This window comes from Trachinotus anak, unplaced genomic scaffold (genome assembly GCF_046630095.1).
Source record: "Trachinotus anak isolate AG129_WGS33_773 ecotype Australia unplaced genomic scaffold, CSIRO_AGI_Tana_v1 ptg000008l, whole genome shotgun sequence".
Lineage (NCBI taxonomy): Eukaryota > Metazoa > Chordata > Actinopteri > Carangiformes > Carangidae > Trachinotus > Trachinotus anak.
Genome location: NW_027273859.1, coordinates 19676053 through 19693687, shown reverse-complemented (window position 1 = coordinate 19693687; position 17635 = coordinate 19676053). Strand labels below are relative to the sequence as shown.

Here is a 17635-nt window from a genome sequence, read left to right as displayed (position 1 = left end):
AGTAGCTGAAATATCAAGCTGAATATAAAATAAAGAATATAAAACTAATTAAATAAGATGCAGTGTTGGTCAGGTTTTCTCATTCGTTTTGTTTTTGCCCTTTAGCAGCAGGACATCATTTTCCTTAATTTATGCATCATCAGCAACATCCTGCATGCTTTTTTCCACTGTGCTCTAATAGGCACTTTGGGTTGTCTGGTCATGTAAAGATTAGCAGTAAAGGTCTCTAATGTAGCTTTGAATTTCTCTCCCTGTCAATGATTACCACTATAATGTGAATGGCAGGAGCCGGTGCAGGAACTTGCTGTGATGTACAACTCAGTTTTTCCAAGGAGTCAGAATTGTTTGGGTGGATTAAAACTTTTAAAGCAACATCCCATAATGTTGGTGTTTGACCGTTGCTAAGAAATGCACATCGCCCCCTTTACAGATCAACTGTCCCTCCAGAGGGCCACAAAATTGATTGTGTAAAATTTAATGTTGGAATTTAGTGCAATAGTGTTCTTTTTCATTTCGACTTGACTAAGCTTGTGCCAGCTTTTGTACTGTGGCAAACTTTGCAGCGCTGCAGCCTCAAGCTTAAACGCAGTTTGATGTGTGCAAGATGACGACCATCAATAATCTTATGAAGAGATGTTGACATTAGATTATTTTCAGATCGCATCAAATTTTATCTACAGTGGTTGTGTACTGCAAAGCTATATATTTAAGGAGTTAGAGATATATATGGTTAAATCTGATGACTCAATTGACCGTCCAAACAAATTAATGACACTATTTGATCAGATGCCTGCTGTGAATAAAAAGGCAGACAAATTGTTTCTGTTTTTGTGTTGGCATCACATGTCAACTTCAGTGCCAGTTCAAACAGTTTACATCTGATGCTCGGCACTGTGGATTTGTTATGTTGAGTGAGATCGCATACGGATGTTATCTGCAAATCTACCAAACCCCAGAATAAACACATCCAAACTCTGTATAAACTTTACATTAAAAAACAAGCTGCAGGCAGAGTGTCTTTGAGAAAAACAACCCGTCCACCTGGGCTTATTCTCAGAGATGTTGGGAATCCCAAGTTAAAGCCAAGAGAGACTCCAGATGAAAAAGAAGATGGTTCGTTTGGTACAAAGTAAGTAGTTAACTGCTTTATTTTAAATTACTAGTTTAGTGCTTAAAACAGGAATGTATACAAATATTTTATATTTGGACTGAGGGTCAATGCTTATGAAAATAACTGCTCTTGTGAGGCCTTTCGCTGCTATCTCATATACTCCATGGCTGACCATTTTCTGAAACATGCCAAAATTGTTTTGCTTTGGGCTTGTTACATTTTGATATGTGATTTTTGCACCTTTCGAGGTAGCCAGTGGTTTTCATTTTGAAAAACATGCTTGAGATTGAAAGTTCATGTTTGACTATGATAAACAACAGCCAACGCTACTTTTAAATGATCGGTTCGACATTTTTGGAAATATTCCTTTTATACCCAGAGTTAGATCGCTATTAATAATATTCTCTGTTAATGTGTAGCTGGAGCCAGCAGCTTATCTTAGCATAAAGACTAGACCAGTAGCTTCCTGAAGTCTCCGCTCCCACTCGTGATTTTGATTTTAGTACTGATTAAACAAACAAGATATAACATGTTTTACTTTGGTGATCTTTAGAAGCGCAGGTAGGTGGATTTTATTACCTGCGGACAAAGGCAGCCTAGCTGTTTCCAACTATTTGTATCTAGTTATTGGTGCTACCCAGTCTTTGTGCTTTTATAGTACATATATAAGTGATACAATTCTTCCCATCTACTTTTTAGCAACAAAGCGTTATATCTCAAATTTTGGCCTATTACTTTAAGCCAACATGGATAAAAAGTCTTTAAAGAGCTGAGAAATAGGAATTTGAATATGTACAATTACATGTAAAGTGGGTAAAACATCATCCGCTGATGATGACCATTTAATACAATCAAAAGCTCCAACAGCTACTAAACAGACCTTGTGGTTTTGTCAATTTAAGACACCCAATCAACACAGGGAATATAATAGCTAGCCTAACTGTTGTCAAAATTTAAAACATCTGCATGTATCCAAGTCATTTAACTGAGAAGAACGTAAGCTGTCCATTTTGTCAGTTGTGAAATGTGTGGTTGTGTAACCTGTGCATCCCTGCACACATTCTGCAGAACTACACCTGGAACGAAAACTGTTTCCTTTGACCCATCCCACACGCTACCAAATGTGTCTGTACCTGTCCACGGAGATCAGAGATCTTACTTTACCCTTCAGGAAGCTGTTGTTTTCCTAAACAAAAAGGCCTGTGGCAAATCACAATCTCAGACCATAAATCATAGGCTCAACTGTAGCTGACTGACTTAAAACAAGTCACAGATGCATTGTTGCGAGGGAAATCATTCAGAGCTGTACCTAAATATAGTGGTAAATATGGTGTGCCACACACCTTTACTGGTATTTCTAGTTTTTCTTCCCGAGTGTAATTCTCCCTGTTGTTGTAAGAAACAAAACTAAATCCCTGCCAGTTACCACGGGAGAGAAAGGAAAGAGTGTTTTCCACCAATTGGCAGTACTTTGAGGATATAGGAGTCTATAGAGCCCACAAAACCTTTCCATGACACAATGTAGTAATTCCAGGAATTAAATAGTAAATAGTGTGTTAGGAAGTTGTTTTTTCTTTGCACAGCAAAACAAAATAAACATATGAATAGAAAGACCCACTCAGTTATGCGATTGTCTATCTACAGAACATAAGTTCAAGTCGTATTTACAGGAGAACTCATTCTTTCAGCAGCCCTGGTGGCTATTACCCTGAGTTTGTAGTGCAACCACACTGCAGGTTATCTGACTTCAACAAACAAATCCAGGAAAAGTACATTCATGAGAGGCCTAATCTTTCAAATCTACTTACAGCACATTCTGCATGTCTTGAAACCAGACACACACTTACAGGAATACACAGCAGGAGGCTGAAATCATATTTTATAGGCTATGTACGCACAGGGTGGCATACGCACACATAAACACATTACGTAACAACTATGTTTATCAAAGGGTTGACATGTTAAAGACAGATATAATATATACAGTCTATGTATGAATGGCATACATAAAAAAAAAAATAAATAAAAAAAATTTTTTCAGGGCTCCACAATTCCCGTAATCACATAGGGTTTCTCCCTGTTCTCTGTTTAAATAAATGCTAGAAATTGGCAACAAAGAAAACAACAACTGTGTTTTCCAAGAGCACAGGGTCACTCTAGTGTGATGACGTCAGGCAGCAGGACTCAAGGTCTTGGTTCTCCGGGTTCAATATGTTCTGTGAAAGCAGTCACGGTCTGGCTGAGGGGAGGAAACTGTGTGTATGTAGGTTTGTTTGTACACATGCAGATCTGTTCATTCACGTTTCTGTTCTTTCAAACATTGATAATCCTACTGTTTCGACCACAAACCCCTGCTGCTTTTTCACAACTAATGCAACTGACAATAAACATGAATTGAGTGCAATCCATCTCACACTTCGCATGTAATAAAATTGCCACTTTCTGCTCACCTTAATGCCAAATCACTCACCTAGAAACAGTAATAACCAATGTTGGTAGTAGACAAACGAGCAAAGCTACCCAAAACTAGCCTTCTAATGCCTTTGGTTTTGTCTGTCAATAATTCATTAAGAGTCTCAAGAGTAAGGACTATATAAACTTATGCTAATTCACAGATGGCGCAGGATTTCTTCCCCATTCACCAACTGATGTTCTGCATAGCATCATCGTGCTGCCGCTTGTGGTTGAAGGCTGTATTTCAACAATACTGATGATGGATCATTGACAGCTCCAGTACAGTAATGCAGCTTTAAAGTTTCAAATACAGTCGATTCCTGAGGAGGTCAAGTCTCACTGGCGACAAACCAGAGTCCAATCAGTACAGCTCTGCAACGGATGCAGAATAAATGCTTCTTAGTGTTTTTTCGCTTTTTTTTAAACTTCCCCCTTCCTGCTTTTTCTCTTAGCTACTCCCATGTTTTTATTAGTGACTGTCTCACTCCTCCACTCAATAATTCACACATGCACAAAGCTGCACACCTATACGCAATTTAAAACATTTATCCATCTACTTGGCCACTATTCTTAATTTTCCTTGCAGACTCAGGTGTTTTTAAACCAGCTTTATGAGACTCCAGTTGAGATGCATTTGGACACAAACTTGGATATAAAAGTGATACATGGCTAAAACTGATTATAAGGTCTCATTGACACAAGCCTCAACTCATTTACTTACCTCAAGTTTAAATCGAATATGATTCTTTCTTTTTAATTTGCCTGCCTAGGTGAACTTTAAAAAGCACAAAATTGCGCACAAGTTTTTCAGCTATTACTTCACTTTAATAATGATAATAAACTATGTTATTTTTGTGCAACATTTGCAGTGTGTTTAGGTTAACCTCTGTGTTATGGTGTTACACAATATGTCCAAGGCCTTTCCTGCACCAGACTGAACAGCTGATGAGGGTTGTGAAGTGAAATGAAGGGGAGGGACTGAACCCTACAGGAAGCTTGAGGGCAGAGCCTCATTTCAATGAAGTCACTGGTGTCTGTTGCCAGCTTTTTATCTCTCTGTCTTAGTGAGTGAAATCTGCTTCTATCTTGTAGAGCTAGCAGAGGATCTGATAGCAAACACCAGTGGCCACAGCAGTACCGGACAGAAGATGCTGTGAAGGAGCTGAAAGTTGTTGAGAAGTTGTTTTTCTTTAGTATAAGGTGCAAGCTGTTTTGTTTTTGTTTTTTCTGATTCCGACAATGTTGCTCAGGCTTCTTTCAAGTGCAAATAAGTTTCATGCTTTCGACTGGAAATACTGGCGTTAAGAAAAGTTGTTTCACTCGTCTTGCCCTGCGTTCGAAGAGCGTATCAATGAATAATCAATCGATGACTGGGAGGACCATGGTCCCGACCATCCCGTCTATTATGTTCATTTTCGGGGTGGTTGGGAATGTCATCGCCATCGTGGTTCTTTGTAAATCTCGCAAAGAACAGAAAGAAACCACGTTTTACACGCTGGTTTGTGGACTGGCAGTCACGGACCTCCTGGGCACACTGCTGGCCAGTCCGGTCACCATTGCCATTTATGTGAAAGGATCTTGGCCCGGAGAGGACCCGCTGTGCCAGTACTTTGGATTCACCATGCTTTTCTTCTCTCTGGCGGGGCTCAGCATCATCTGTGCCATGTCCGTGGAGAGATACATCGCTATAAACCATGCCTACTTCTACAATGACTATGTGGACCAAAAACTGGCGGGTCTGACTCTCTTAGCGATCTACATCTCCAACGCGCTTTTCTGCGCCCTGCCGATAATGGGCTTTGGGCAGGTGAAGAAACAATATCCGCAAACCTGGTGTTTTTTAGAGTGGAGGAGCAACAAGACCAGCGATGCAGCGTACTCCTACATGTATGCAGGTTTCAGCTCTCTTCTTATTCTCGCCACTGTTATTTGTAACGTGCTGGTGTGTGGGGCTTTGATCCGGATGCACCGGCGCTACGTGCGCAGGATGTCGCTAGGAACCGATCTGGGGCGCAACATGGACCCGCGGAGGAGAGGACGCAGCTTTGGGCGTCTGGCCGGTGCAGAGATTCAGATGGTTATCCTGCTCATAGGCACGTCGGCAGTGGTGCTCATCTGCTCCATCCCACTTGTTGTAAGTTCTCTTTCTCCGCTTTATTATGGTTTAATGCTTACCGTTACGCACGTTTTACGCAGGGCCCTCTATGCACAAACAGGTGTTTTTTCTTTTTTTTTTTAAAAAAAAAAAAAAAAAATTCGAACAAGTTGCTCATATAATTTGATCAAAATCTGATGAAAACAACGCTAAAACATATGACTTTTGTACTGCATAACTGCTCCCATGTTTTTATTAATTACTCTTTCACTCTACTCTCAAACACACACTTATGCACATCGAAAGATGCACATTTACACATAGTTTAACATATTTATACATGTACTAAGCCTCTATTCTAATTTTACTTGCAGGCTCAAGTGTTTTTGAACCAGCTTTATAAGACTCCAGTTGAGCTGAATTTGGACAAAAACCCGGATCTAAGAGCGATACGCTTTGCTTCCTTCAACCCTATTCTGGACCCCTGGATCTACATCCTGCTGCGCAAGGCTGTTCTCCTCAAGCTAATTGAGAAAATCAAGTGCCTATTTTGTAAAATGGGAGCCAGAAGGCAACAGAGACAGGGGAACTTCCATTGTATAGATGCTCATCAGCTATCCTCTGTCATCTCCAACCGGGACTCTCTGCCAGATGTCACCAGCAACTCCCAAACTTTCCTCTACCTGCCGGAGGGAAATGAGATGTACACTGGAAGCTATAACAATTCAGACAGACTCTCTGGTTCGCGACCTTCATCGGTCAGAAACTCACAGACTTCTTATTTGTTTGAACAGGGCAACATTGAAGCTCAGACCAGAAAAGAGACAAATGTAATCAGGGACCTTTCAGCCTTGCCCTGCCCAAAAGATCCAGCACTTCAAGTGTCCTTGAGCAATGAGTCAGTGGAGGAGAAATGCATCTGAACTAATCAAGAGAATCTTCTCTGATCACTCTGAGGTAGATCATCTACTGAATTACTTCTCCTTAAGTGAACTTTTAAACTTAAAAATGGGGGTAGGCACATAAAAATAATGAATGCTCCAACGTGTGAAGTGGGGCACATGCAGTGAGAAAGAAACAGAGGAAACTTGAAGTGCTCTGAGCTTTATTATCTTGTGATCTTTGTTTCAGCATCAAGCTACCTCAGTGATGACTATCTCTGCCTGTGCAAGCAGATTTTTATCATTTTGACTTGAAGAGAAGTCATCAAAACAGAGATGACCCACTTCTTCATGACTCAAGTGTCAGTGATGGGAAAGCTATCCTTCCTGATTTCAGCTACTTTGTTCAATCACTGTGGAAACTTTTACTATAAAGTAGATGAGGCCAGTGATTAAGAAAAACTGAGTCATAAGCTTGTGGTCAATATTGTAAATTAAAACTGTATTGAATGTGATCCTCATGAGTAATCACTGGCACATATGCTGCCATTGTAGGGATCGATTTGTTCAGCAAACGCTATTGTACAGTTCCTTTTGAAGGATGTATTGTGTTAGTTCCATGACTAATGTACAGTGCAGTATTATTATGTGGTGAACACCAACGTTTTTGTTCCTCAGCCCTGGAATAACACACTAATATGTCATCTCAAATGATAAAAACATTGTTTTCCATCTTACTATGAGGGTACAAAGATTCCTGTGCCATAGTTATTAACACCAAACTTTTTAAATCTGTCTGGGAATGTTGAACAGTTTTTCCGCAGCTACAGAAAATGTTGTGTAAATCAGTGGACAGATGTTGTTTGATGTGTAAGATGAGCATATTTCAACACAGCTGTCAGCTTTAGAAAAATAGTGTTCTAGATGATCAATGTTGTGTAAAATATTGTTTGTAATAAAATTATTCTTCTCTAGGAGAAGGTCCTAGTTAATAAATCACAACTCTAAAGGGGTTATCCAAAAGAAGTATTTCCGCACAATAATTAAATTGTGGTGTTGTGGTTTGATTGGTTTGGCGTTCATGTTCATGAATTTCTATCTTCCAGCACTAACATCCAGAAAATCAGAACTCAAATAATCAGAGGACTTATTCATGATGTGTTGTGTATCAGTTATGTCTGCAACCACCAGTTATTTTAATAATTAGCAATTATTCTGCTGATTATATTATCACTTAATTGATTTATTGCTTCGTCAAAATGTTAGAAATTTGCAAAAAAAAACCAAAACACAACAACAAAAAAAGCATCATTATAAGCTTCCAGGAATGATGTCTTCACATTGTTTTTGTCCAACCAACTGTCCAATTATATTCAGTTTAGAATGAAAAACAGAAACAGAAGTTAAAAAAAGACTAAAACTAACCCTTAAACAAAAATCTCAAATTGCACATCTCTAAATTTAAATGTTCAAGTTTAGAAAAGAGCTCTTACTTTGTCAATCAAGGACTGGTGATTCACATTATCATTAGAACAGTTTTTTAAAATCATTTTTCTCTTCTCTAACATGGTGTAATGTCAATCAATTGACACCGTATTAATAGCATATAATAGACTGAACCTTTGAACTCTTGTTTGTTTGAGCTTTTCCACTCAAATGAGTTTTATGTCTGTGGTTTCAGCAGCTTTGACACGCACAGTCTGCCTCCTTTTCAGTGTTATTACATCAACTCCAGATTGTTGCCTAATGTCACAGATTATGTGCTGCCTTTCTTGTTTCTCTCACTGTTGAAGTGTATACATGCTGAGACACATACCCCTAAGGATTCTACAGTATAATAATATTTGGTTAAATGTAGAGTTTGACATACAGGTGGCCTATTCAATAAGGTGATTTAGCTTATTTTCAAATTATGCTCTTTATTTTTTATTTTGTTTATATTGCGATTTATATATACTTTCTATTTGCTATTGTTACACTTTTCTTATCTGCAAACACAACTTTGTGCGCGTCAAAACTGAGCAGAAACTGTTAACTTCTCTGTGACCAGGAATACAGGGCACAATTGTGTACAATTTACAATACAGCTGTAAATTAACACCCATGCTATCATTTGAGGGCAAATATGGCCTTTGACGTGTCACCAAATGCTGTCAACATAAAGCGGAAGTTGATGATATGAGCACAAAGTTTCTCATACTCACTTTTTTTCCCTGCTAAGGTTTGGTGAGATCATCTCATGACCCCATTAGCGGAGACAAATGGCCCTGAGAAGAGCAGGCTACCAGTTTTCCAAAGTTTATGGAAAAATAAACAAAACCTTAACACTCAGAATTAAGATTTTTCTAAGCATACGAAAAAAAAACCCCTCTGAATGTGTCAAATAGCTAATGCCAGACACACACAGAAACAGAGAAAAACAGTGTGTTAGTCTGAAACATGGTCTCAGGAAGTAGACCTGGCCGAGAGAGCTTCTCTCCTGCAACAATAAACACAATCTAAGTCTCCAATTCATAGCAATTAAGCTTAAACAAGCACTGCAGTGGCTAAGGCAAACATGTGACAGAGATGCCAAAGAGACTAAGAGTGTCAGAGTATCCTCCAGACTCTGGGAACAAAACGCATGAATTGAATTAGACTGTGAAAAATGGGATCACAACAGTGAGACACAACAACATGCCTTCCACTTCTCAGCAATTTGATCCTCTTTCTCTCACCAGAGTTAGCCTCATCTAATTAAATGAATAAATTGACAACCAATGAGGCTGATATTTACCATCTGTGTGAACAGGTGTACATTCACATCCCATAGAAACAAGCTGCATAGAATAGCCTTTCTGACCTCAGGCAGGTTTACACCAAGTCTGCACTAAATTTCAACAGGAAATCAGGAGAATATATTTGGATTTATTAGGGTCGGAGGTGGTGTCGGTTGCATAAGACGATTCGTAAGTGATATACAACTTGACACAAATGTTGTTAGAAACCCGTTAAACAGCTTTACATCAAGAGGGTCCTTCCGTGATGCTCTGCACTCTGTCACCTCTGTGCTCATTGATAAACTGCAGAAAACACCAACTTGCTCCAGCATGTCTGCTGTCACCCTCGGTTGAAAAGGACACAAAACAATCCCAGTCTGGAAATATGCCAGAGCCAAAGCAGAACTGATGTAGGAACTGGTAAATGTCTGTAAATGGTAAATGAGCCTGTGCCTCTGAAAAAAAACAAGGGAATGAAATGCAATTCAGAGAGAAAATATGACCCGCCATGCTGTCAGGTGCAGTTTCTTTCACATTAGTGAGAAGACTTACTTAGAACAATACGTCTTCATTTTGGGGTAAGGTGGAATATTTAAAAGATCAGCTCACCTAAATTTAAAAAAAAATGTCTAGCCATGCAGATAGTCTTGGGATATTTGTTTCCATCCCAGTTTTCATTGGGGCTGTTTCTGTGAAACTGTTCACGAAGCAACACCAATACTCTATCTGGAAAGAGATGTCGTATATGAATTTATTAATGTAATTTTTCTTTTATGCTATGAGCACTGCAAACCAAATCCTATTCCCACCCACTGTATTAAAGTTACACTTGACTGAGTTTACACAGGGATCAGTTCACTTTTCATGGGGAATAACACTCCGTCACTGAAAACAGTTGTGTGTTTTAATGCCTCTATGAGGGCTCTCTAAAGTCTGTTATCAGGATTGTATTGGCTTGGGCTTGAGACTTAAAAGTATCACAGTAATCCTACATTACAAACTGGGGGTGTGGAATTTAAAAGAGATACTATGGGCGTTTATCAGCCCTGTTCATTTTTCCCACAGACAACATTATGTGACTCACAGTTGAAGCACCTTTATGGCTTTGTTTGGCATGAGCCTCTTCCAGTGGAATCATCAGTCTTAAGTATTATCGACTGCATTGGAAAATATCACTTCTTCAATAAAAACGTTGAAAGTACAAGCTAGTATAGGCTACTTAAAAAGAAAATATTGAAATGGGAAAACAGAATGGGTAAAATTGAAGCTTTGAAGAATAGGATCCTCATTTTTGTAGCCTCACCATTACCACAGACTTAAAGTCTGGATATTTTAGTGTATGCTCTTTTTTGTTCTTCTATAAATCTCTCCCACAAGTTCTCGAACTTCTTGAAAGTGCAGTTTTAAATCTTGCTGTATTAAATTGGTTGAATGCTCCTTTAAAGTGGTGGCAGAAATCTCAGAGCAGATATTTCAACCACGCAACCCAAAACTGTTAGCATGCATAGATACCACTAAAGGTTGCTAAAGCTTTTATTTGTTTATTGTTGGAGAACTGACCTTATAACTAACTATAGTAACTATAAAAACCAATAGTTTATCACAAAAGTACGGCGGTGTCTCTCCTGTTTGAAAATGCAATGCTCACAGTTATTGTCATGTCTAATTCCTATATGGTAAAATTGTAGTGTATATATATATATATATATATATATATATATATATATATATATATATATATATATATATATATATATATATATATATATATATATACCTTTATTTGTCCATATAAGTCCCACTGAGATCAGAAACCTTTTCTGCATGGACTCAAAGTTTCAGACAAAACAATACAATATGTATTAAAAACCACTTAAAAGGGATGACACTACTCATAAAGAAATGACAATTTTCTTTTTTTGTAAAATCTTGGCTTTATTATCACATTTAAGTACAATTTTAACAACACTGCATCCATGTGTTCAGCCTGGTCGTAAATGGCAATGTGAACAGCTCCAGGGCAGGAATTAGTCACCCTCCTGACTCTATTAAATCCCGTACAAATATACAGTATGTAGAGCAACGTATTTCAAAGGTTTTAAAGCTGAATTATGTACACCAGCAAGTTCCCATGAAATCAGCAGCTAATTGGTAACTTTGATCTCCACCGTTACATAATACCCATGCAAATAGGAAAAAGTTAACCACATGGGATGACCTATCAGACAATGTAAACTAGCCTAAAATACAGATTTTTAAATAAACATTTAAAGTTTTTGTTTGTTTGTTTGTTTTTAAGTATTTTTGTTTTTAAGCAGGAAGAAAGATAGTTGTAAGTCTTTAACAAAATAAAAGCCTTATTGTTGTTCTAAACGCTGAGAAGAGGATGATAAAAGACTTGTATATCTGATTAAAAGATTTTTGCTGGGAAGTGTTCAAAGTAGAGAGGAGAATGTCCCAAAACAATGAAAGCATTATAGCATCTGTTCTGGTGCAGATATGTGTGTGTCATTGCATGTGTCTGGGGGTGTTTTCACAAGGGTCACATTTATCAAGGCATTTTCCACATTGCAGATTTCTGTGGGTTTAGAGTTCACTGAGTCAGTAATAATCATAAGTTTCCCATTCATATCAGTCACAGACCTCCCAGGAAAATTTTTATTGCTTGAATAAACTACATGTTGCTGAGGTAGAAGGCCACATGGGGTCCCGATGAAAGATTAATAGCTGAAATCAATGAGTCATCTGACACTTTCTGTGCACTACCTATACTCTGGGTTAAAATCAAACCACAGACATCAGTTGTATGTCTCCTTCTTTTATTTAAAATAGACAAAAAAGACAATAGGATACAAATGATAAGAAGATAAAAGAAGACCATCACACCTGCTGCTGGTTATATTTGAATAAAACAAAATATGATGAAGATCTGCACTCACTAACGCTTGTCAAGCTTTCCAGTCTTGAAGAGCACAGATGCACTCTACACTGAAGACTGCGGCAGATTTACCACTTCAATTTCTGAAACAATTTTATGAAACAATTTTTGTTTCCAACCATGTATCCTACAAATTACATGTATATATATCTTTGGCAAGTTGCAAATATGTTGATTCTGAATATATCAGTGAAACATTCAAAGACAACTCATCTGTCTTTCACCAAACTATCCAATCTTGCAGCACAATATAGTGACTTGCATTATGACACTTTATTTCACAGCACAAATGTTCATGAAAGATTGTGGTCTGATTTGATACAGAAATAGTTAATGGTGGCCTCAGACGTGACGTGTTTATTAGCATTTATAATTGTAACCACAGTGCTTTTGCTGCCTAAAGCTAACCACGAACAGGACTCTGGATGCAAACCCCAGTCTCTGGTGTGACCTTTGTATTTTGTAATCCACTTCAACCTGGACTCTCGCAACTCTGCTGTACTACTAAAACTCAGGAAAGTGGCTGTGCGCTGTATGTCTTTTTCGTCTCAATGTGGCTCAAAGCTGTAATAGGCTCATTACTGCCCCCTGAGTCTGGGGTGCAGAAAATGCCCCTGGACCTTGTTAACTGGTGAGAACTGTGCCACAAGGGGCAATAATGAGCCCATTCCAGACTCTAAAACAAACTCTGACAACCGACACAAAAGATAAGTTTCGTGTTTATGCAGTATTTTTCAGTTTTAGAAGAGGAAAGGCTTCAGGGATGAAGACTAACTCGAGTGTCTGGTAAACCCCACCTCCATTAAAGAACAGCGCACAGCAGCTGTTATAGCTTTGCTACGGCACAGTGGGGAAATACCACACACTGGATATGCTGGTCTTGAACTATGTAACATAGCATGTAACCCCACAAATGAATGTAGTGAGTAATGATATGCTAAATCTATGCCTTGGAATTAGCATTCACTTGGTAACTTAGTTAAGTTATGTCGCTGAATATGTGAATGACTGAATCTCAGGTTAGAGCAGATAAACAGTGTGTTCCACACACTTGCTCTTTTGTTTTGGAGAGATTAATAATGGACACCACCCTCCAAACTACTTAAATGCCAGGGAGAAGTCCAAAGATTGACACACCTACAGAGCCTAGTTATGGTTGTTAAGCTGTGATTGGACAATTGCTGAAGGGTGGGGTTTAACGGACACTCGATACTGTAAAATCAGATCAAGACATTAGGTGATGCAGTTTGACACACAGCTGCAGTTTATTCTATCAACGTAGGAGAAAGCATTAAAAGTAATTTTTACCAAGCTCTGTTTTGAATTTGGTCGTCACAACATGGCAATCCTGATACCTAGTGAGTGAGGTAAGGAGTTTGTCTGTGCTGCAGAAGAGATGTAATATATACTGTACTTACTGTTTTCCTTGAAGCATGGAAGGATTATTGACTGGGCCTACCAGGCACAGGCCCAGGGGCCCAAAGAGTCAGATGCCCGCCTGAGTTTCACCTGCAAAATGTCACCGAAAGAGACATAATAGCTACAAAGAGACACCAAAGAACTACAATAAGAAACAAAGCAACTACAAAAAGACAAACAACAAAAACAAAAAACCCACAAAACAACTACAAAGAGATATCAAAACAAATCCAAACAGACAAAATCACAACAAAAGGAGACAAAACAACTACAAAGACACACAATACAACTAGAGAAGAGGTAAAACGACCACCAAGGGACACAAAATTATCGCAAAGGGTGAAAAAGTGCATCTCTGTTAATCTGGTTGTCTTGTTCCTACAGGAGAGGTTGGGGGCCTTTTGCATGTTTCTGCCCAGGGTCCCACTGTCTCATAATCCGTCCATGCCTATAAGGGCTTAACAGATACTATATAGTAGTAAAAGCAGGACCAATTTAATAAAGTGGTGGGATTTTCATTGGCTGATACCAAGATCTTTTATACTGTATTTAGTGAATTAAAAAGTTTTATTACCATTATTATTTCGTTATTTTAAATTAAAATACAGACAAAAAAAAAAGAAGATATTTTAAAAAATGTTTTTCACAGGTTAGGTTTAGAAATCTCATAGTACTATACTACAATACATTTAGTGAAGGATGCATTTAAATAATATCACTATTATCCAGTGCAGACAAAATTGAAAACTGTTTTTCTTGTTCAGATAGTTCAGCCAATAATCAGATTGTTGGCTGAACTATCTGAACAAGAAAAATAGTTTTTGTCTCTTTACTGAAAGTTAATTTTTTGATGCGGCACAAATAGCTGAAAAAAAGATCATTACTTTACATTCACTTCATTAATGGTACAACAGCCACCACGTCAGAAAGAGTTTAAAATTCATCTGAGCACAGAATGTGATAGTAAACACTTTAACCACACAGTTTCGGGTCCACAGAGAGGTGCTCCAACAGAAAGTCACGTGCGTACACATACTGGAAGCCAGCAGCTTTTCCCAGCTCACGCTGCTGTCTCTGCCAACTCACTCAGTGATTCTTGGAGCTCTCAGTGTATTTTTTTCACAGCTGCCTAACCTACGTTATGTTTCTCCCTCATTTCTCAAATAATCATTATCCCCTGCTTTCACCTATTACATGCTGAGTAGAATTTCCCCTCATTGTTTCTCCACACCATTAATCATATATTTCAAAACAAGTTAATTTAAGTACAGCTCCAGATACTGAAGGCTGAGCTGCTAGTTTGCTCAGGAATCATATTACTGTGTCTCACTCTGAGGTTTTCTAACAAATGTTGCTCTAAAGCAATGTTGATGGCTTTAATGCTGCTTATATCCTGATTTATTTTGAGATTTCAGCACATCATAACTCAAAACCAGTTGCTCTGTGGGCCACTATTAGCACTGACTCATGTATCAAACCACTTCATTATTCACATACTGTATAAGTAGGAAAGCTAATTATGAATCATAGGGTTCTCAAGAGCACATGCTAAACTAAAAACATAATCAGCAGATAAAAAAGTTGACCTATTTTAAGTAAGTTTAAAAACAGCTAGAGAAGATAGAACAATTCACAAACCTGGCATGTTTTAGTTTGGTTAAATGACTTAATAGGAAATAAAAAAATAAAACTAACACAGGGTCAAAAAACTAATTGGTACTTTATTCTCATGGGTACTGTGTAAAGTTAAAACATAATTGCTTTGGTGCAATAATATGTAAGCCACTCCGGACAGAGTGATTCATACACAGAATTTGCCACAACTTTGATGATGACTCCATGCAAATGCACTTTCAGCATGTCTACTGCTGCTTCTGCAAAGACCATTTTTCTTGTCTATCTTGTCAGTTGTGCCCCTGGGCCAATGTTTTGCATGGGAATATCTGGTGAAAAGTACAGTTTTACCAGGGAATCATGATTTAATGGAGGGGTCAGTTAGGATACCAAGATAAAACAACAGGAACAGGCTATAAATCTGCTACCTTATGTCAACCTAAAATGGTTTATGAAATCACTGACTTCAAAAGGGCAAGAAATTAGTGGGAACAGTATGTCACTGAGTATTTAATGAGCAAACTATTCTCAAAACACTGACTAATACGCATGCTATTAATCATAATAAATGTGTATAGTGTGTGTGTTTAAAGAGTTATTGGCTGTACAGCTCAGGTTCCTTCCAAGTTGTGATTCTTGAGTTCAGATCCTTGCACCTCACCGAAGGCAATGAGACGCCGTCCTCATTTCCACTGCCCGGACCAGGGCCACTAATTGTTGGTGGCGTGGATCAACATGAATGTAAGTGTTTTACCAGCAACTGGGAACAGAGAACAAGTGCGCTTACTTGCACACACACACACACACACACACACACACACACACACACACACACACACTATATCAGATGTCGCCTCTGAGTGCACTTTCAGCAGGCAAAAAGTACCAAAAGACGTCACAATGTGAAGGAGAGCAGATGTGGAGTAAAGGCATCCATTGTGGATCTGTTTCTGTTGCACTCACTCTTTTGCACCCACCACCCCCATATATATATATTTTGCAAACAATTTCCCTATAATGAGAAATGAAAGCCTGACTGAATTGCTCTCTTAAAGCAAAAAAATAAAAATATTATAGTGTCCAAAATTGATTGAACTGTTTTTCTTGCCTGTTTAATTTACCAGCGTTTACCAAACACTAGTCCCAGTTCTACATAATATTCTTACACAAGCTGAAACAGGTTTTGTAGGATAAACAGATTGACTCACATGCACTGGGCTTGGCCATGTTAATCTGAAAAGGTACCAATTATCTTCCAGGAATGAAATAACAGGAACAAGTGCAAAAATAGATCAGCCTGAATATGTTGTGTCAGATCAGAGCACTTCTTCTTTGATGTTTATGTTTTGTTCAATGAGAAATGGGAACGTTGTGAAAAAGGCATTGTTACCTTAAGTGACTGTTAATTGAAATAATCGATTGTTTTCAGTAGTTCTAGGGTACGCTCTTTTCCACTTTCTCTTATTTTCATACTCTTTCTTATTTATTACTTCAGCATCACTTTTGGTGATAATTATTTGTTTATTTCCCTGGCATTTGTCCAGCCTGGCTTTACAACCTTAACCGTCTTTCCCAGCAATGAAAGGGCGTGCCATGTGGTGTGTTATTCACTCATTTGGTTGGGAAAGGCCATGTGTTTGACTTATTTTATGGAAAAGTGTCTGCAACATCATCTTTTCTCTGTCATCCCTTTTTTCTTGACACTCACCACCAGAGGCTACACCATCAAAGTCTACAACAGTAAGGATCTAATGTATTCTTAGAGAAAAGAAAATCTAAATCCTTCTTGTGGTTCTGGTTCTGAAACACTGCAATACCCTGGATCGAGGGCCTCTTGCTTTGAGAAAGTAATCTGCTTGAAGAGCTCGTATCTTTCTCATTCAATTAAACTAAAAAGCAAGAGGAAGTTCACACTGGAGGTTGGAAGTAGGTGGTGTTTGCTAAAGCTTATGTAACTCTCTGCCAAGCTTCAAAGCCTGTGATAGGGTTCTGAGGTTGAACAGCGATGCTGAAAAGTTAAGTTTTTATTTATATATTTATTTTTCCTTTCGTTTAACCCGATGAACTTTGCATCATAACGTGTGCCATGCTTGGAACAGGAAAAACATTGTGATATGATACTTGAATGTTTTGGAATCAAGGCTGTTTTTAGCAACAATTTGCACTGCTACTTTCCATGAGAAATAGATGCTATCGTGGAAAATTTAGGAACCAAAATTGGAAGAGAAGGTCAAAGGATGATTCCGGTTTATTTCAACCTGGTGTATTTCCCATAAATCTGGCTATTGTGAATCTATGGTTTGTGCTAGCTCTGCACTCTCCACTTTCATTTCAGAGTTTCGGGGAGCCGAGGGCTCACACAAA

The 17635-nt window shown here is 38.3% G+C and overlaps 1 protein-coding gene across 1 annotated transcript; it reads left to right on the top strand.

Moving 5' to 3' along the window:
- The first annotated feature begins 4577 nt into the window (after nucleotides 1-4577).
- ptger4a (prostaglandin E receptor 4 (subtype EP4) a) lies at nucleotides 4578-7608 on the top strand. The gene is made up of 2 exons (XM_071483342.1): nucleotides 4578-5699; nucleotides 6035-7608. The coding sequence occupies exons 1-2, from the start codon at nucleotides 4842-4844 to the stop codon at nucleotides 6581-6583; spliced, it is 1407 nt and encodes a 468-aa protein (XP_071339443.1). The 5' UTR covers nucleotides 4578-4841; the 3' UTR covers nucleotides 6584-7608.
- The last annotated feature ends 10027 nt before the right edge of the window (nucleotides 7609-17635 follow it).

What these genes read in the sequence shown, in the direction of transcription:
- ptger4a (XM_071483342.1), top strand. Translation starts at nt 4,842, where the DNA reads ATGCTTTCGACTGGAAATACTGGCGTTAAGAAAAGTTGTTTCACTCGT. An exon ending in TCTGCTCCATCCCACTTGTT is followed by an intron (nt 5,700 to 6,034) that starts GTAAGTTCTCTT and finishes TTTTACTTGCAG; the next exon opens with GCTCAAGTGTTTTTGAACCA.